This window comes from Apodemus sylvaticus, chromosome 1 (genome assembly GCF_947179515.1).
Source record: "Apodemus sylvaticus chromosome 1, mApoSyl1.1, whole genome shotgun sequence".
NCBI lineage: Eukaryota > Metazoa > Chordata > Mammalia > Rodentia > Muridae > Apodemus > Apodemus sylvaticus.
In genome coordinates, this window is record NC_067472.1 from 30,142,997 (window position 1) to 30,164,566 (window position 21,570).

Here is a 21,570-nt window from a genome sequence, read left to right on the forward strand (position 1 = left end):
TGTAGCAGCATCACTGTTAGAATGGATTGTCTTGAATACATTCATTATTCATTCACTAGCTGTGGGACTTTAGGTAATGACAGTCTCTCAGCACCTTAGTTTTCTCATGTGCAAAGTAGTGGCTACAGCAGCCTTTGTCAAGAGGGTAACCTACCTCAAATAGGCAAGGCTTGGCTCTTAGCCCAATACTCAGCTGTTACTAATTCCTCTTTTCCCTTCTTTCCTAAGTCAAGTCAGGCAATGGAGAGACCCTCTAAATATAAAAACATGAAGGCCAACACTTGGAGATGTGAACTGGCTAATTTTGGGGATAGCTGCTGAGGGATTTAAGTGTGTTTCCAAAGATGACAGGATAGTAAGATATGCTCCCTAATGTCTCTCTTCATGTGAGGAGCCACGATGTTGTCAGGCCAAATAGAACTGAGTTCTACTTTTCTCTCTTGACCCAACATTGGTTCTTCTGGGAGAAGAATGATACTGGCGTTTTTCTCCATTGTCAACGATCTGTTTGCATAGGGGTTAGAGGACAAAGAATGAATACAACCCAGTGCTATTGGATGCTGCAGTTCGTTTGCTGGGGGAAGGGAAACAAGCCACACGGCACATCAGCACAGTTAGAACGCTACACCATCCCATTTTATTGTGACCACTAAAGGGGCCAAATGTTGGCATTCAACACAAAAGTCACCATCTATACATTAGGCAGTTTTGTGCCAAAATGCATGATGTTGTGTAACAAATGTAATATATAGAATAGAAAGAAAAACACCCCAATGTGTCACCCCACCCGTCCTCAACAGTAACTACTGGCAGAAACTTCAGTCTTCATTTTCAAATGTTTTCTATGTATACTTTTAAGAGATATGTTTTAGTTTAAAGATATTGTTTTGTGGGGGTGACTGTTTATTGTTTAAAATAAAAGTAAATCAGCTTGTAGTACCAAATTTACTCTCTGTGTATTCTAACTTTAGCCTTTATTGGTTTAGAGTCTGCTTTAATGCTCTTTGGATTGCAGTATTTTAAAAGATGTCTGTAATCAGGTTCACGTTTGTATTCCTAGTATTATATATAATGGTGCTTTAAATAATAAGACAAAAGGGTGCCTGGGTTACATTTTTGCTTCAAGCAGTTGGGCAGGCTTCATCTTACTAAATCTTTAAAGCTTCACCTACAGAGTGATTATGATTTCTTACCCTATAGTCTTACCATAGCAGCAAAACCTTGACATCACTAACAAACCAGAGAAATGATGAATTTTGTCTTTTTAGTAAAACAACATTAAAAAAAAGTATACTTCTGCCAAGAATGTGGTATCTATAGCCCAACCAAGAGTTTTCTAAACATATCAATTTGACATTTGTGAAGATAGTCAAAGTTTTATTTTCTGTTTTTGCAGCTAACACCTGGCTATCAGCTCCCGCACGCCACATGGTGTCCTGGCCTTGGAGCAGTATTTGATTCAGGAGCCAGAGCTGCGCCATTTAATAGAAGATAAAAGGTCAGAGAGCAATTTGCTGAGGTCACAAGGCTGTTATATAGAGAAGGCAGAGTTCGAACGCAGGAAGTCAGCCAGAGTTTATCAGCTTAATTCTTACATATATTACCTAATTACATAATATATGTCAATTATGTATCAAAATCTGTAATTATATATTATATAATCATTACATATTAAGACCTTAATGTTGGAAAGCCTAGGGACTTGGATCCAACATAGACATTAAACTCAAAACTTGAAAATGTCCTGTCACTAAGCAGAGAGTGCCCTGCCTTACTTAACACTCTTTCCAATTTCCAGTCACTCAGTTACACAAAATTCTGTGGAGAACATATCTTACACAGACTGTATAGAGAAGGGCAAATTATCAATGCTGGCCACCATTCCCTCCAGGGGCCAAACCTCACTATTTGGGTGATAGCTGTCCATTGTTACCTGTGCATTTCAGATATTTATAATACCCAATTAATTATTAGAATACAAGTATACATTTGGCCAATATTTTTACCCCTCAGATTAAGGAAATCAAATCCATATTCCCTAATGGCAAAGAGGCATCTGGAATCTTTGATTTCATGAGATCCCTTTGACTTGAAAGTAAATAAGTAAAAAGCAGATTGGCCTTTTGAAATCTCATTTCTATTGTCTCGACTGCTGTAGTTACTAAAAATATTGCTGTGCATGGTATGGGCAGGAGCACTCGTTTGCTCGTGTGGGCGAGAAGCTTATTAATTGTGTTTTTGTGGTTTCTATAAACACATGGGAAAAAATGCCCAATAATAGTCTTGGGGATTGCAGAGTCTGACCTCTTTAGAGAGGCCCTGAAGTTGAGGCAATGGGGAGCATTTGCCCTGGGAACCACCCACCAGGCTTGGAATTCAGCAGGAGAAGTTCAGAGCAATTTGAAGCAGGCCTTGGGCATTAGTCACGGGGTCAGAATAGCTGTCCATTACTCTGAAAGGACAGTGGGCTGATATTTCAGGTCCTATTTTTATAGTTGAGGAGTTTAAAATAGGTAAAGCCAGACTAGAACTGTGCTTTCCCCCGCCCCCTGGCTCATATCCTCTGGGCCTTATTCTCCTCAGCAACCCAAACATATTAATAGTTTAGGGAAACTATTAGAGATATTTTCTTGAGTCTTTAAAAGTGAGAGGATGATTATTCAAAGCTGGGAACTTTTTACCTTTCTTTCTAATCAGGTTTGTAAAATCTTTTCTGCTTCTTCATCCACATAAATAGGTAGAAAACTTTTAACTAATTAAAAATAAAAGATTCAATTCTAGCTACAAGTTCTGTTTCTTTTTTATGTGCTACATGACGAGGCTGCCTAGTAACTCGGCTTATGTCAAGAGTGTTTGGAATTTCCTCCTCCTCAGATATTTCAAGTTTTTCTTGACGAAATTATGGCTACCATCTTCTTGACCCTTCATAAAACCAGATAACTTTGCTTAATAGATCATGCTGGGCAATAATTCTCAGAATTAATGCTAAAAGTTTATTTTGTCCACCACACATTGGAACTTTTTTGTACATTTGGGAAAAAAATACCTTCTTGATGTTTAAAAAGTGTCAGCCGTTTGCTTTTCTAGCTTCCTTTGCGACTAGGACAGCCATGGTTTTCTTAGTGATAAAATTTGAATTCTGGCACAAAATTTGAATAGTTCATACTTCAGTGTTGAGCACTTGGGGATGGTGCGTTAATTTTCCCATATTTATAAATCTGTGGTGTACCTTTGGGTTTCATACAGAGTTTCCCCTTATCCTGGTTTTCAAAATTTAAACTTCCAACAGCAGCTATGAGAGGATCCTTTTGAAATATAAATGCAGGTACATGTGAGCAACACTAAATTGGCTCACTATGTTCTATGCCTCTATCTATGTATCTATGTATCTATCATCTATCTATATCATCTATTAATCTATCATCTATCTATTATCTATCTATCTATCTATCTATCTATCTATCTATCTATCTACCTACCTACCTACCTATTTATCAGTCTACCTATTTATCACTAACAATTCTGAAGAAGAGATCAGGAATTTAAAAGAGAGAGAGAGAGAGAGAGAGAGAGAGAGAGAGAGAGTTGGGGTAGGGACATGAGAGAAATAAGATGGGGGAAGAAAATGATAGAAATGATGTCAATACAGTTCTCATTCATGAGAGTCTCAAAAAATATTGAATTAAAAAATCCAAAAAATTTAAACACTTTTAAAACACAATTTTTTTAAATACAAGATTTTTCTGTTCAGTGAGGCAAAACTAACTTCTGCTATTTGTACATAAAAACAATGACAGCCAAACAACTGTTTACCGTAACTGAGTCAGGCACTACGTAAGTGCTTCAAATGTATCGACTCACATAATCGTTCCCACTTGTAAGGATGAGTAATCAAAGACACAGAATGCACCGTAACTCAGGCACATGGTATTAATGGCAAAGACAAGTGAATCCTAAGACCAGACTTTTAGTTACAACATTGTTTTTCATGGTTCATACAGCATTAGCCCATATATACTTATTTTATGGGAAGAACAGGGCTCAGAGGTATTACATAAATTGCCTAAAAATTCCAGCAGTTTAACTTATTGCAGAAAACACTATACAGAAGGCTCATGCTTCTCAGCCAAGTGAGCTTTATGACAAATTTAGTACTTAACACTTTTTTTTCTTATTTTATTCTCAGGCTAATCAGCCTTTTGCTCTCTGTGCTACGATGGCCACTTTCTTTCCTGGCCTCACCAAATGGGGAGACCAGATGGTGCTTTCTTCCTGTGTATGAGCTCTTTTATAAACAGGGAATCATTAATTAATGCCCCTCACCCAGTCACTATTCTCTTTAATTCCTTTAATGAATGGAGATTTTTATATTACGTTTGTAATAATTTTTATGGCTCCTTTTGGTTCTTTCAACTCTTCTCTAATAGATAAGAAATTATGCATCTTTTCAAACCAAACTGCTTTAGGATCCTGACTTTTTTTTTCCTACGTGGCTGTTTATACACAGATGCCAGCCAATTGATCACTTTGTGATAGTGTTTCTAGCTCCCATAAACCTGCTATACACAGAGAAGTGGTTTCGGGGTGAACACTTCTACGTGGTCTCAGCATCAGCACCAATGCACTGGGACCACGTGTCTAGATTGTGCTTACAAAAGTTCATGAGTTTTCAGTACATTTTCCCAGTTCTCAATTTGAAAGACTGACTAGAAGATCTTATTTAGACAGTATTTCTTTTATATTGTGCCTGCATTACGGCTCTCCCATTATATGATAGGCAAGTCTCATAGGCCCAAGTTAAGATATACTAAAATGTAGATTTGTTGCCTTCTACAGCAGTGCTATAGTGGATATTTATCTTCTTAATTCTACACAAAGGTCATTTTTTTGGTATAGTTTGTTTGTTTGTTTTGTGAGACACAGGTATTACTATGTAGTCCCAGCTAGTGTTTTATCCTCCTGAATACTGAGATAAGAGGCATGTACCACCACACCTGACTAGATTTGGAGGGGTTTTTTTTTGTTGCTATTCTTCTTTTGTACGTGCTCTTGGTGTTGATATTATCCTTATTAGTTACTTTTCATAATCCATACAAGGTATAAGCTATAGCTACATAAAACATTGTTTGCCTGAAGACTTTTAAGTTCTTAGTAGTATCATAAGGAAAAAGACAGGTTTTAAAAAGCAAATGAACTCTTTTAAGAAGACCTCTTGATACTTTTTTGTCTTTGAGGACCATATGTTGTAAACTTCTCAGGGAATCAGCATCTCAATGTCTGAAGCATTCAAAAGCAACTTTCTTTAAAAAACAACCTATACCTTATAACATTGTTGGCCATCCATAAGGATACTAACTAAGTTCAAGCGTAGATAAAATCAGAAGTCAGAAAACATTCTGAGCATGCGTATTTGACTCTACATAAGAGAACATGGAAAGTGCCAACCAGCTTCAGAGACCCTCATCTTATAAAGCAGTTTGCATAATGATTTCCCTGCTGAGTCCATGGTTCTGGACATGCATCTTGGAGGATCATTCCAATATCTAGGTGCCTCTGGAACTTTAGATATGAATGGTGAAGAGCTTGACTAACACACCCATGTGTTTCGGGCTTTTACTGTACGTGGTTCAGCCTGTAGCTTCAGACTGTTAACTCCAGGAGGAGTGTTCCATGTGGGGTTGTGTCAATAAACATGGAGTTCTGAACATTTTTGTATCAATAAGTTTCTTAACACTCAACAGCCAAAAAGGTATTCAAAAGCAACTGTGTGATGAATCCTAGGTGTTTCTGGGGGCGCTGACCTGTACTGCACCCTGAAACTTTGCTGCAGCTTTGGTTGTAATCACATAGCATGGGTGCTGCCTATTGGGTCACTCAGTGCTAGTGAGTGTTATCTAAGACACCAGGCTCAAATTCAAATCTACCCTATATCACCAATCATAGTGTCTTTTACTTACACTAAAAAAATTTCTGGTTTGACAGAGCATAATGATTTAGTTATGGGAAATGACTATTTTCTTACCCTTACCTCTCAACATGTAATCATTAAATTAGTTACACCTTTGGGTTTTATTATGTTAGGATATTTGATTTTTTTTTACATTTTTTGTTTGAATTACTGTCTTGAGTTTCATAAAATATCATTAGATGAATTTTGGCTTGCTTTTGGGGCACAGTTTCCAACCATTTCTGAAATGGCCTGGACTCTGCTAATCTGTATTTCGCGTGTATGTGATGAGTTGTTCTCAGCATCGATGATTACGAGATCAAATATCAATCAATTCAGAAACCATTAGTAATGTTCTGTGCCTTTCACTCCTAAATGTGCAGCCAAGATTTAATTCTTCATGCATAGCAAGCACACCAGCTCAGAGTATTAAGCTTGCTTTCATTTTTGGTCAATGGTAAAGCCATGTCTATATCAAAGGAAACTTTTTAAGATAAATTTACTTATTATTAGTAAATGTTTGATTTGTATGCCTGTTTTATATACCTATATATAGGGATGCATACAAACTCACTAGGCAAAAAGGGGGTTATGAATAGAAAAAATTTAAAAGACCCAAGTTAGGTATAACTTTTAAAATTAACTACTGTAATTGCAGCTAAAGATCTAGTTAAATGACATAAACTTCCCACACCTAGATGGACATGGTAAGGAAGATTGGGTTTGGATAGTTGCTCTTCTGTCTGTCTCTATTTCCACACATGCCAAGGGCTGTCTCCTCTAACGCAGCTGGTTTTAGTCGTGGAAGACATCCTGTAGTGTTTTTATTCTTTTTATCACACCTTTGTGAAACTTGATTCTTTGAAAGCTGAGGGACTTGGCAAGACAGTGCTCATTCTTTCTTTCCTTTTATCTATTAAAAAGTAGCCTTTCCTAGGTAATTGCAGTAGTCTTGTGGGAGTGCCAGGATGTTTTTCAGGAGTTTTGATACTGTATTGGAATATGTGAAAATGTTTACAGGATGAATGTGAACTAACACGTGGAGGCCTTACAAGTACTGTTCTTACAGTTTGAAAAATCAGCACATTCCCAGTTGCATATACATAGCTATTCTGTTAGTTATATAATGACTTTCTTTGAACTGTACCACTCTGATACCTAATATATATACGGATACAGTAGAAATCAAGATAGTTATAAGGATATTTACAAAACAAGGAAATCATGATCACATCCTGGGCTGAAACCATTAGCTACTGAGAACTCAAATCATTTGTCCAGTTCTTTCTGTTTGAAAGATTATCAGGGCTGAAGGATTAAGACATGACTCCAGCTTTCCTTACTAGAAAGCCTGAATGAATTGAAAATGGAATAATTCTGAATGTAATGTAATTTACTTAATACTGTTACAAATTCCATGTAAGATTACCTCAGCAACCTGCCCAGTAGGTCGACATTTTAGGTCGACATTATAAAGATTCAAAGCTGCTGAAGTCATCAATTTCTCCATTGATCTGTATTTGACAATGTTGTGGGGTTTTGTTTGTTGTTGTTGTTTATTTGTTCTGGTTTGTCTTTATCTCTGGCTAAAGTTTAGATTCTAAAGATGAAGAATCACTTATTTCTGTTTGCCACCCAAACTCATCATGCGGATAGCTCATAGAAAACTCTTGAGAGTACCTGAAAACAGAGTCCAAAGTTTAAGCCCCTGTCTGCCTCTGTGCATTTTGATAATGAAGTTCACACTAATTTTTAAGTTGATGAAATAGAATACTTCTTTGCTTCTAGTCTGAGGGAAGCCACCACAATGCTAGCTTGTGATGATACTGATTCTTCCGTTTAGAATCTCTTGTGCTAAGTTTCTATTAGGGTATTTGAGGATCGGTTCATCACTATTTGAAAACAGTTGAAGGAACACCTGTGTTTCCTGGGATGATGGAGTTCCCTATCACATGATGTTGGAGCCACTCACAAAGGTGCTCACAGAATTGTTCCTTCATTTGGAGGATTCCACACGGCTTTATTACATTTCTACCTAGAAGAAGCAAGGCTCTTCTGAGCTTTAAATTAAACTGGCCTGTGCGTGGCTGGAGGGACAGGCATGTAGAAGCTCATGTCGTTCCTGTAGAAGCCAAGAATTCGACTCTTCCCACTCTGTGTTCTTAGAACGGATAGACATACATGAACTAAGCCCTTAGACAGGCGGGGAAGGAAGAGGTGGTGAGAGCAGACAACAGAAGAGAAAGGACCAGAAGCTGAGCCTGACCATGAAGTCTGTCTTCTCTCTGTCTTTAGGATTTATGTGCAGTAATGGGAAACACTAAGTCAAAGCCGCTCTGATTTTGCCATCTGCCTCTTTTTGAGCCAGTGTAGGTGACAGCAGCTAGTCTCTTCTGCAGTGTCCCCTGCAGTGCTCCCTGCAGTGTCCCCCTGGAGTGCTGGACACCCTGGAGTCCTCATGCTGTCCCTCTGCAATCCCCTCTGCAGTCCCCCCTGCAGTCCCCATACTGTCCACTACTTGTATCCCACCATTTTCAGCCTTTGGTGTAACTGAATTCTTTATCTTTATTTGATAACCTTTGTCTTCTTTTACAGTTTTTTTTATTTCACATGTGTGTAAGCGGTGTCTGCACAACTTCTTATATCTTTTTTTTGTTTTCTCTGTGCATGAATACCTTCCTACTGCTTTCCTTTCAGTTCACACGCCCCCTCAGGTGACATGAATCTCTAAGCAGAATAGCATTGGGTCTTCTCTCTCTCTCTCTCTCTCTCTCTCTCTCTCTCTCTCTCTCTCTCTCTCTCTCTCTCTGTGTGTGTGTGTGTGTGTGTGTGTGTGTGTGTGTGTGTGTGTGTATTTATCAAGTCTGTCTTTTAACTGAAAAACTCAGTCCATTTATATCCAAAGTAATTACTGATTTTTAAACAGTAACAACTTTCATTTAGTCGCTTTGTAGATTGTTTATTCCTTCCCTCTTTTATTGTCTTTCACTTGGGTAAGTGATTTTCTTTGGTAGTGAATTTCCTTTTCTGTTTTCAATTGTAGCTATAATGAGGATTTTAAAATATGATTAATTTTAATTTTACAGATACTCCTCAGATACCCCGTGTGTAGGGGTGTTTTACTACAGGGATGCCTATGTAATATGTGTGTGTTTAGTACTCAGAGATCAGAAATGAACGCCAGATCTTCCGAAACTGAAGTTACTGATACTTGTTAGCTACTATTGGGGTGCTAGAAATCAAACCCCATTACTCTTAGCCACCGAGCCACCATCTCTCCAGATCCCTGTAATGAGATTTTAATATGTGTTTAGCAAGAGGTTCATTAAAAACAACTCTATAGTTTTAACAGATTATTTTTAACCAGTAACTAGGATCATGTTTTTTAAAAGTAATCAGTTATAATTTATACCTTTGGTAACACATCTCTCCTTGCTAAGGAGAGATAATTGCTATTATCACTATTAGTAGGACTATTACCATTTGTGCAGAGCTGGAAGTGGAACCCAGGGCCTTGCAAATGTTGGCAAATATTCTTACTCTGAGCTCCACCTGTGTTCCTGTTGTTGCATGTTGTAATGATTTCCTATTTTGTTTGTTACACTAAAGATATAAGCCATTCACAGTGATGCCCAATCTTCGGTGTCATTGTGACACATCTGGAAAGAGGGGACATTAACAGAGGAATTGTTTCTATTAGAGTGGCATGTGGATGTGTCTGTGGGGCATTTTCTTGATTGTTCATTGGTGCAAGAGGGCCCAGCTCACTGTAGGTGGTGCTATCCCTACCTAGGCCTGGGAGCTGGCCCTATAGCCCTATCAGAAAGGAAGAGCCAGCAGTAGGAAATGCTCTTCCATGGCTTTAGCTTAAACTTCCTGCCCTGCAGGAGTTCCTACCCTGGTTTCCTTCAAGGATGAACTTGTCACTTGTATGATTAAATAAATCCTTCCCTCTCTAAGTTGCTTTTGGTCGTGGTGTTTATTCCAGCAACATAAAACCAAGATAGAACACTTACGTAGCATGATTAATTTTCTAGAGGGTTCTGAACCATCCTGGATGTTTACCCACAATTTTCATGTTCCTCTTTGCTATCTTTTTGTCCTAAAGATCTCAGTATAGCATAGCTCTGTCTGCTTTTGGTTGAGACACTCCGGATACCTCCTTCTAAAAGCTGCTTTTAATGGATACAGTGTTCTTGGGCAACAGTTTGTTCTTTCAGAACTTTGGCTGTTTACTTTAGTCTCCCCTGGTTTGTAAGCTTTCTGCTGCTAAGCACAATGAACTTTTGTGTCTCAGTTGTTGCTCTTCCGCTGGTGTTCTTTCCAGATTCACTCTTTGTCTGACCCTTTGACAGTTTGATACATTTAACTAAAAGGAAGGTGGTTATCTTAGTTTGGGTTGCCTTTCAAAAGGGAAGCATGATTGGTATCCAAATCAGATTTATGTTGACATAATTCCATTCGTTCTTTTTACTATATGGCACATATTTGTGTGTGTGCTTATTTAGTATTATCTGCAAATTAGAAGAAAAGCATAAAATTCCATTGAAACCCTTTTAATCAGGCAGCCTACATGTAGAGTTTAAGAATGAGAATTAAAGATGGGGGATTGTTAAAGTAACCAGGCTCCTACCTGGTTAATGCAGCAATCTTTGAAACAAATCTCTTTACCTCCTCAAAGGTGTTATGCATTTGATAAATATTTCAGCTAAGACATGGATGCTGGTATCTTCTTGGCTCCTTGAAAGGTTTGTTTGCCTCCATCTCCTAAATCTCAGCTTCAGTGGCATCTTGTCTGAAGAAGGTCACCTGTCATTCTGTCATGTGACCTGGTTTATGGGTCAAACCCAAGGTGCTCAGGACCTGATTTTGATTGTGGCGGCTTTTTCTTTCTTTCTTGTTTTTATTTTCCGATGAAAATATTCTTCACAAAGGTGGAAACTACATTTCTCTTCGTGGAGTCCATCACGGAGGGATGAAGTCTCAGTGCTTGCTGGAGTCAGCAGGAATGGGAGAAATAAAGGTTCTTCAGCTTCTCCCAGCATCCCTCTCCCTATCTGTTACAGAGCCTTCCCTGCCAGCCTAAATTTCTCCAGCCCAGGGACTGAGCTGGGCTGCCCTTCCCCCAGCTGCTCCTTTTACACATAGTCCAGCCATTTTGGCTATGTCAGTCCTTTTACCCTTTTACCGTCTCTTGGCGCTGGGCCACCTCTCTTCGTGGGTCAGTGGTTCCTCCCTTGCTCTCCCTCCCTCCTCTCATGATCTGGTTTCTGCTGCCCGCCATGTTCAGCCAGCACTCTTCCCTCTGCCTGCTTTCTCCTTTGTATCTAAGATAAAAATCTTCTCTATACTTTAGGGGTGGTCAAGTCCCCCTCCTTTCTATTTTTCTTTTCTTTTTACTTTTCATTCATTATTGTCTTCGGAAAAATAATACTGTTTGCATCTAGCATTGAGTTTACATACAGTTGATAGCTGTATTTGCTAATCGATCATTGTCTTACAGTCTGTGGTGTGTAATTCTAGGGCAATTGTCTAACTGCTAAGAAGAGGGTTGGACTCTGTCATGAAGTGTTCATTAAACACAAGACTTGCCCAATCACTGCAGATACCCATCACCCAGATGAGATAGTGAATTTTCCTCTGTGAAAATTGCCAGTTTTCCTAATTGAAAAATTATGGAATCATTTTATACTTTATGATACTTTACCTTCAAATAACCTTGTTGCTGCAAAAAGACTGGAAAATAAAGAAAAAGCTCAGGCATGAATATATGTTCTTAATTAGAGAGAATATTTTATTTTCCAGTTTTAAAATAATGCAAATGTAGTTTCTTAACATGTTATTTCAAACATTCAGGTTTGAAAACTGACTGTTGAGGTGTAGACACTTTTCCATGTCCTGTGACTTTTCCCCTTTGACTTTCAAATCAGTATTTTCTGCCATTAGAAAGTCAGGAAGTGTAATTAGGAGTGGAAAAGTAGAAAAAAAAAACCCTCAAAGAGCTTCACACCTGGAAGCAAGGGCTGTTTACATTTTTAAACTGTGGCACAATTTCCAAATATCTCTACATCACACAGTACTGCCATGGACCTTAAAGTTTAATTTGTTAGCTTTATATAATTTTTAAGAACAATATGTATTTAAATATTCTGGATTTAAGGAGGTTGCATTGAATTTCTTTTCCCAAAGAACTTTGGTAAAATGCAGAAGGATATTCAGTTATATAAAAAAGAGGTTGCAATTTACGCTTTTAATTCTCATTAGCACACGTTGTTGGCAGCAGTTGCCACGTTAAAGGCTAGCTTACGTTATTAAGTAACTTGTAAAGTTCTATTTTTGATAGCTGTGTTTGCCCAGATGGTGATAAGAGACCATAGATCTTTCACCTCTGTGGCTTGGATTTTGATATCACTGTAAAGGCACAGAAAGACAAATCTTTCAAATCAGAAGTTAGTTAACATCTTCATTTTTGTTCAGAGATCTTTTTTAAACCAATACTCTCTTCTATTTTGCATTAGTCATTCCTTTATTCCAGCATAGGAACTGTGCATATTAGGAAGAGTCAGGAGACATCCCTGAATCATTGGGCCTGAGGCTTTATCTACTCTTTCACTTAAACAATCCAGTTGGCTGTGGACCAGTAAACTGAGATGATACAGGTCACAAATCAAGGCTAACAGTGTGGGGGGAGGGGGGGAAGGGATGAAACTTCCTGGCCTTAGGGGAAGTTAAAGTCCCCAGAAGTTAGGAAACCTATTTAATATCTTAAGTGTGATAAGGAGCAGGTGAGACTACAGACCTTCTGATTGTGTCACGTTCCACATTTTGAGCCCAATGCAGGACACATTTGCCAATGCAAAACAATTTAATTATGCATGTATTTTAAAACATAATCAAGTGTATATGTATATATATGTATATGTATGCACTTTAATTAGAACACTCAGGTCTAAGCACCTAGTTTTTGGAATGCAGTGCTTCCATATGTTAGAGAATTTCAGATCCAACAATCATTCTGCTAGCAAATATTACCTAAGTAGTGCTGTGACGTTTGACCAACACGGTAGGTTTTGAATAACTGTATCTATCTAAAATGATCATGAGAGGATCTTCCGGAAGATCCTCTCGTGAGGTGGCTAGAAGCCTGGTCAAGAGAAGTGTGCCAAGGGACGGTCCCCCAGGCCGTCATTGACATCGGGATGTCTGTGATCGCATGGAGGCTCTCGGCACCTTCTGCTTCCCAGTCCCCTGTGCCACAGTTAATCAAGCACAGCCTTCTCCCTGCTCCCTTTCCCTTTAATCATCCAGCTGCTTCAAGGCCAAATGAGAACTTGCAGTTCACAGAGCAAAGGACAAGCCGGAAAAGACAAGAGAAATTCACTTCCGCCTGGCGTGTGTAGGAAAGAGCCCGAGAGCTGAACCTACAGAATTAAACTTGACTGAAGTCTTAGCATTTTCACACAATGCTTGCTTTTTTTTTCTTTTACTTGAATGTTCCTAAAATATTACGAGGCTTACCCTACCCTCATCTCTTTCTTGTGTGTGGAATGCCCACACAGAGAGTAAAGTTAAACTGGTACTCTATGCAGTAGGACTTTCCCCTTGAGTTTTGCTTGTTGAAAGCAATGTCTATGAAATTATAATTTATTTGATCATTACCTTACTTTCCTCTACTTAGGTTTGTGATAGCAAGGTACTCACTGCTGTTCTAGACAGATTTTTATTCACTTCTATCACAGATGAACTCCCCTTATGTGCCTAAAGTTGACTGACTGTTAGGTTTAAACACCTTTTCACTGTTGCTTCCCTTGAATAAATGTTTCAGGCCAGAGGAAAACCAAAAATAAAAAAGAACTAATAAAGTCGCTTTCCTTTTTACAATATTTACAGAAGAATTTGACTGAAACGTTTACAAAATTTACAGAAGAATTAACTTAAAAAGGAGAGGGAAAAAACATCTCATTTTATAAAGAAAGACCACCTTTACAGCCAACTGTGCCTTTTGACATGTGAAAAAGAAATTACATTAAGTGTATTTCTTTTGTGGACTGAGGGGTTTTTGTTTTTTTGTTTTGTTTTGTTTTGTTTTAGAATTTTCTGTGGTTATTTTAGTGTGGTGGAAAGATACATGAAATTTTTAACTATTCATTAATTTTAGAGATTAAAAACATTTACAGTTCACTGATTCTAAAATAACTCAGCTTTTAGTGAAGCAAAATGACTTAATGAAACTTTAAAAAGTCACTACAGAATTTAAAAAAAAAAGCATGAAATATTTTAAAGGCCTAACTAGCACTCCTTATTGGGATAAAAATATAAATACTTGAAGCATTGTATCATGTAAAATAATGCATTTATGATTTTTAGCATTAGTATAAATAAATCTAGGGCATTTCCAATAATCCAACTCAGGAGAGCTATTAAAGCCAGGATATGGTGAGTTCTGTCATTAATCGCATGTCACATTTGTATTCTGAATGGGAGGGAGATTTGAGTTTGTTGGAAAAGTATGTAGGTGAAAACCAATGGTTGTTGGCTCCAAATACATTGTTTGACTACAAAAGGGAGTGTCACGCATTCTGATGAGATAGCTTTGATGATGCTAATACTAGCCTGCTCATTCATGCAGCATATAGTCCCTGAGAGGCATTATCCCAAAGGCAATAGTCATATGCAAATAATTCCTTAAACTAGGTTTTTTTCATGGCCCTTGTATTTTTGTTTCTCAAAGGTCCAACATGGACAGAAATTATTGTTAAATACCCTAGACTGGACAAAGTGGAATAGCTAGTCTAAAAAAAAAAAAAATGGTTACTTTCTTGGAAGCCACATCTTGAAGTATGCAGGGACCTCTCTTGAAACCAAGGTGATTATTCCTGAAGTGTGTTCTCCACTGATTCCTAAAGTATTAGCTAAGGTCACCTTCACTAAAAACAGGGGATCCTAACCGTCTTTTCATATACTGAATTGTTCTTTTGAAACTGTAATAGTCTCCATGACTGTGGTTAACAGTTTTATTTTTCAAGCAACAAATTAAGGTCTAGTGGGATAACACAGGTATAAAGAATTCAGGTTACTGTCAGAGCTAAATGAAATACACTATTTCCATCTTTCCCATGAAGAACATTTATGTAGGAGTTATACCAGGGCCACTGACTTTCTGTATCAAGGAATATTATTGTTTCCAGTACTCTGGGTTTAGTGTTGAGTCTCAGCAGACGGTTATAAGAAGTTCCTACCTGGACCAAGCTATATCCTGTGCGCTGGACCAGTGCGCGGAGCGCTGCTTCCTTCTGGGTGCCGCTCAATCCATCCCCGGATTTGTGATTTGATTCCATTGAGAGTGATTATCAGCAAAAAATCAGGTTAATTAGGGTTGCTCACTGAAACCAAATTTAAGATAAATTAAGTAAATTACTATAGCCAAGTCTACATTGCCCTTCATGTGATGGGCATCTTTAGGATAGGCCTATAAAGGAATCATTAAGGTTATAGCTGCTAACTGCCACATTCAAACAAGACTGGCCAACAGATAATTTTTAAATCATGTGTTTATAATTATATATAATTTTTAATGTTCAACCTTTTAAATGAAAGCTGAATTGTATCTGTTCTCTGATTAGAACATAGTCCATTCATTCTCAGTTCAGTTACCTTAAGATGCCACTAAATACACAAACAAACAAATGAGTTCATGCCAATTAAAAAAGATGTGAAGGGCTATGGCTTAGCAGACAACAGTGCTTGGAAATGCAAGACCTGAGTTTGAGTTTCCAGCACCACCTACAAAGCTTGTAACCTTAGCCCCATGGCAAGCAAGCATTCCTGGAGTTTTCTTGCCACCAGCCTGGCTCTAGGTTCAGCAGAAGACCTTGTTTCAAAGAAGTGAGGTAGAGAGTGATAGAGCAGGATGCCTGATGTGTTCTTCAGTCCTCCAGATGTACACGTGCATATCATATACCTATGCATGTAACACACACATGGGGAGAGAGGAAAGGCAGAAGAAGAGAAGAGAGGGGAAGAGAAGAGAAGAGAAGAGAAGAGAAGAGAAGAGAAGAGAAGAGAAGAGAAGAGAAGAGAAGAGAAGAGAAGAGAAGAGAAGAGAGAGGGAGATTATCTGTTATCTGTACAGGTCCAGAAAGAAGGAACTATCACTAAATCAAATATCGAGATTGAGCTTTGTCATCTATTCTGTGTTTTGCAAGAGACACTTCTCTATTCCAAAATGAAAAAAGACTGGTTAAAAGATTTTAAAATTCATTTGTGCATGCACACACACACATTTATCACACTTTTACATACATATAGTCACATATATAGAAGTTTAGAACAAAGATTCCAGTGTTGACAGTTGGAAAAGATTTTATTTTCATGTATTTGAATTAATGAGTCTGTGTGTGTGTGTGTGTGTATGTCTGGTGTGCATACATGTATGAAACACACACAGAGATCAGAGGACAACTTGTAGGTATCAGTTCTCTCCTTCCACCATTTGATTCCTGGGGACTGAATTGAAGAAGTTAGATTTGGCAACATGATCTGAACCATCTCATCCATCCATACATTGTGGCCTTCATCTTAATCTTGACTAGGAAATTAATGTCTTTTACATGATAGTAGTGATTTGACATTATGAAGCAATTCAGGTTAGGTCATGTAGCTTTACTTCTGTGGTTGGAGAACATACTGTTTCAATGGATACTAAAACATAAGATAAGTTGATGCCCATATTCAGTTTATAATCCTTATCACTTGGCAGATACAGTTGTAGAAATTGGTATGAAGCAATCTTATAAATAAAACTATAAAAACCATTTATGAAGATTTATAAAGAAACTATTGCAAGAGCTACATTTTGCCTAAGGCTACTTTTATGTAAATGTTACTAAATTTACTAAATATCATTAAAGTTATGGTTTAATCAGAAAGTTCTCAGGTTCTCCATTGAGCCTAGCGTATACTGGAGGACCAGGAAGGACATGGAGAATCTGATAAGGTTATTTCTATGTGCCTTAATAGTTTTGATGACAAAGTCTACAGTCTGCTGACAAAGCTGTAGTTTGTTTTGCTAGACTTCATCATTTCCATCAAAAAGGTAACAGTTCATGGTTACAGGATGAGTTCGTTTTTTTGCAAAACCTGCCTTGAGTTTGGGTTAATAATTAGTAAAGGTTATTAAAGAAATTTTGACATCAGAAAGGCCTCTTTGCTCTATTGCACTACAGTGTGAAGTTCTGAGAAGTCCTTTCCAATGTCTAAATCTCAAATCATTTTAATCAGCACATTAAAAAAAAACCTCACAATTTGCAACCAAAGACACTTCAGGGATTGGGTGTGTTTTCTAGTGGAAAAGCACTTAAGCGACATGTTTGAAGTCCTTGGTTTAGACACTAGAACTCCCAAACAAACCCCAACCCAACCCAAAACAAAACAAAACAAAAAGACAAAAGAAGGATAGAATTGAGGAAGTTTGTGAAAGAAGAAGCAGAGGTCGGGTTACAGGGTTGCTGATTTTCACTGTGCCTTTAGCTATCCAAAGAGATAAACTGAAGGGCGGGTAGACAGAAATCCAAATCTGAATTTCAAGGGAGAGACTTACAGCTGAGACTCTGACTTGGAGCTGACACTTGACAGATGTTTAGTATTGAGACTGGATGAGCTCATGTAAGGACTAAAGAGAGGGTGTGTACCAAAGGCAGATCTCAAGGTAACTCCAACTTCTAGAAGCCAAGAGATAAGGAAGATCCAAGTGAAGGAGATCCAGATTGAACACTATAAAGCTAAGAGAACCAGGATGCTGAGGTGGTTTAGAAGCAAGTAAAGAGGTCTGGGGATGGGGGAGGTTAGCTGTCCAATGGCCACGAACCAGGCTGAGGCCTGAGCAGGAACACAGACATGGGAAGAGCTTTCTGTTCTCTTTCTGCCTTTCACTGTTGTCTCCCTCAGTCTCAACACTGTCTCACCTGCAGCCATGATATCCCACAGCTATCCTGGGACTCAGGAGAGCAACATACTGGTGCATCTCAGAAAAGCTCCTGGCTTGTAGTGCCGTAGAGCATCATAAGGACATGATTTCTCTTCTATGCATTTATGAGTTTACGTCTGCAATATTCAATTCTATTTGATCCAGCAGGACCTAGAAATTGTTCTTCAAGATCTCTGCTTCCCCTGAAGTTGAGGAAAGATTGGAATAGGCCTATTATCACCTATCAGGTCTGCTAGAGTTCACTGCTGGGTGGATCAGGTCTCTGGTGCCAGTGGGACTTGGGTCAGGGAAGGTGGAAGGAGAAATGATGAAGGAAAGGAATTGTGGAGAAAATGTGCCTCAGATAGAGACGCATGCTGCCCTGCAGTTATACCTCTGCCTGTCACAGAGAAAGGAAATACATTTATTTGACAGTAAAAAATTGGTTCCACAAAAAGTTGCAAGTTACAGAGGAAAATCAGCACTGGTTTGAAAGTGGGGATTGTATCCCTTGGATTTTATTGTCCTAGAGTGGTGACCAGGGAGACTGAAAAAATAGGAGAGCAAACTTTACATTTCATTTCATTGATATGTGTAATGGGTACAGCGTGAGACCAGTGCTGGCAAAGTACCTGGGAGGGGAACAAAGATGCTAGAGCTTAGAAAGTAAAAGCAGAAATTACAGGCAGAGAACCAAAAGGAGGTGCAGAGAGTGGATGTCAGAAAGGAGATGCAGATCATGATGTCAGCGGGAATCTTGATTAAAAGTGAAATGAAACAGTTATCTTCAACTTTAATGAACAGTCCAATAAATATCGATTTCCTCTATACGAATTTCCTGTCCTTGGCAGTTTAGAATCTGGAAAGCTTAGTTCTGCTACTACACTTACTATACTACCCTCTTATTTGATGCTCCAGAAGAGGTTGGACAGGAAAACTAAATGAGGAGACTGTGCCTTGATCAGTAGTGGATAGAGGTCCTTCTCATTAGGTGGGAGCCTCAGGGTTGTGGTGACACCAGACCCCATGTGCATTTGAAGTTGTTGAAGGTGTAACTTGCTGTCAGATCTCTCCAAGCCATATCAATCTTTCTCTAATGTTTTACTGTGACCTTGTCTTGCATGATTTAAATAGGGTGCACATAACCATTGTAAAACATGTACAAGTCGTTTTGAGAAGAAATTCAGCCTTATAAAGTATCCCCTGGGACTTTCACAGAGTTCCAGATTGCACAGAAATGAAGGGGTTGTGAGAAAAGTCTCTTGATGATATGAAGTAAATATTACCTTGCTTTGCTCAATAAAAGAAGTATAGATCAGTGGCAAAACTCGACTTGGAATGTTTACAAATGAAAGCAATCATTCGAGTTTGCATCAAGAAGCATAGAAAAAGAATATGCATATCCATACATTCCAAAAGGTCTCTGTGGTGATTACAGGGATTATATAAATAGATGCCATGCATTTAGAGAGAAAAAAATAAAGTGTGTTACTGGGAAGGGTTGGAGGGAGAAAAGAGGAGGGAGAGAGTATAATTCTATTTTAACTTAAAAAGCTAAAAAGCATTTTAAAAGTCTTAATGGATCACATTATTTAAAAGTATATCAATTAATTGATCACAACAATCTTTCTGTTATTAAGACATCTTTCTGTTATTAAGGTATGATGCATTAATTTGGGTCCAAATCATCTTGAAATAAAGAAATTAAAGTTGATTTTAGTAACTGTGTTAATTGTGCTTATAATTAAAAATAACCTCAGCAGGAAATTTTGTATTGGTTGAGAAGAGCACAGTGGCATCTCAACTTCTGTTCTTCCATCACGATTTTACCTCTCTGAATCCTGGTTTTCTTTCTCTCTTCCTTTTTCAACTCTCACAGAGCTTATAAGGAAGCCTAGACATTACCCAAATAACCAGTGACAAGGAAATATTTGCATGGACAGTGGCATGATACTGGTTGATAGTCAAGACAAAGGAGTCACAACTAAGGTACACTTTTGGAGAATATATTTAGAAGATAGGCTGTAAAAACAGTATGTGGTCAAATTCCATTTACATCAAATTTATATTTATAAGGTCATTAATTATAAAAGGCTAACTGGCTAAACTGAATGGTAGAAAAATGAATATATTTTTTATCTTATGATATATGGCTTCTAAAATTTACCATATTAAGATTCAATTTTTGTTACTATGTGAATACTTGGCGAAATAGAATTTTCATTATAAAATTGGGTCAAAAATCTTAATCTGAAAAAAAAATTACTGAAAACAGAAATCACTGCAAATAACCACTCAAGGGACAAAGCAAGGAAAGAATCACAGTGGACCAATAGGGGCCAGGGACAAAATTAGAATTAATAATAAAGTTCTGCAAACTGGACACTAAGAGAGGTGACAGGAGAGAAGTGTCCACTGGACTGCTGCTGGCCTTATGACCAGGTAGAGAGAGAGGTGTGAATTCTCCAAATGAGAGGAGAGCCCACATCACAAGCCAGAGACTTCTTACAAATGAGTATATCGCTTCTAATAATGACAAGAAATAGATGCAATGATGCATTGGGTATTTACTTAGAAAAGTATGATTTTATTTTTATAAATTTGTTCCAAGGATAAATCAAGGCTTTACATAAACTAATAACATTTTCTTGAACTGAAAAACATTTAATGCTTTTGTTTTCAAAACAGATAGTTTAATTAGGCATGTTTTAAACACTATTAAACAAATTGGGGCTGGAAAGATGGGTTAAGAATATTTACTACTCTTTCAAAAAGATCATCGTTTAATACCTAGCACCCATGTCAGGATGCTCACAACTCCAGGGGGTCTGACGCGCTTTTCTGGGTATGAGTGTTCATGCACACTTCACACACACATACCCACACACACACAAATACACAAATAAAATAAATAAATGAACAAACAAATGTAGAAAAAGAGAAAGAAATAATTATTTTATTACAGAAAGCCCTTTGAAGAATGGAAAATTATGGAAATTTGTGAAATTATGTGTGGACATGCCACATCTTTGATAAAAACCACACAAACATATGATAAATCAGAAAAATCACAGATGAGTTTTTTTTTAATATAATGAACTCTTTTTTTTTTTAAGATTTATTTATTATATGTGAGTGCACTGTAGTTATCTTCAGACAGACCAGACCTCATTATGGATGGTTGTGAGCCACCATGTGGTTGCTGGGAATTGAACTCAGGACCTTTGGAAGAACAGTCAGTGCTCTTAACCGCTGAGCCATCTCACCAGCCCACAGATGAGTTTAAATATCAACTTTCAGCACAGCACCAAGATTATGAGTCAGCATCATTATAAAACTCAAAGATTATTGAGTATTAGGGATTCTATAAATTTAATTCTCTTCACTAATGAAAACATGCACAATTTTTATAGTAAACAAACAAGTGGTACTAAGTAAAATGATATCTATGAGTTTAAAGATAATGAAGTTTTGTGCGTTAGGGATAGAACTCAGTATCTTTTTTATCAATAAAGGCTTGGCAAAGGTGTCACACCAAGGCAGTGTAGCTATTATTATTCAGAATAAGTAGATCAGTTCAATAACACTCAGCTACTCAGAGAGCACTGCAAGGGTAAGAACAAAGGTTTTGCTAAGAGAACAAACAAGACTTCAGGAG

General features: G+C 37.8%; 1 protein-coding gene across 2 annotated transcripts in view; it reads right to left on the minus strand.

Moving 5' to 3' along the window:
- Positions 1-15,285, minus strand: part of A1cf (APOBEC1 complementation factor) — a 48,665-nt gene extending 33,380 nt beyond the window's left edge. For both annotated transcript variants that reach the window (XM_052172589.1, XM_052172581.1), the window contains exon 1: positions 15,187-15,285. In XM_052172589.1, coding sequence (XP_052028549.1) covers positions 15,187-15,285 — 99 coding nt within the window. The remainder of the gene's footprint in view (positions 1-15,186) is intronic.
- Positions 15,286-21,570: the final 6,285 nt, after the last annotated feature.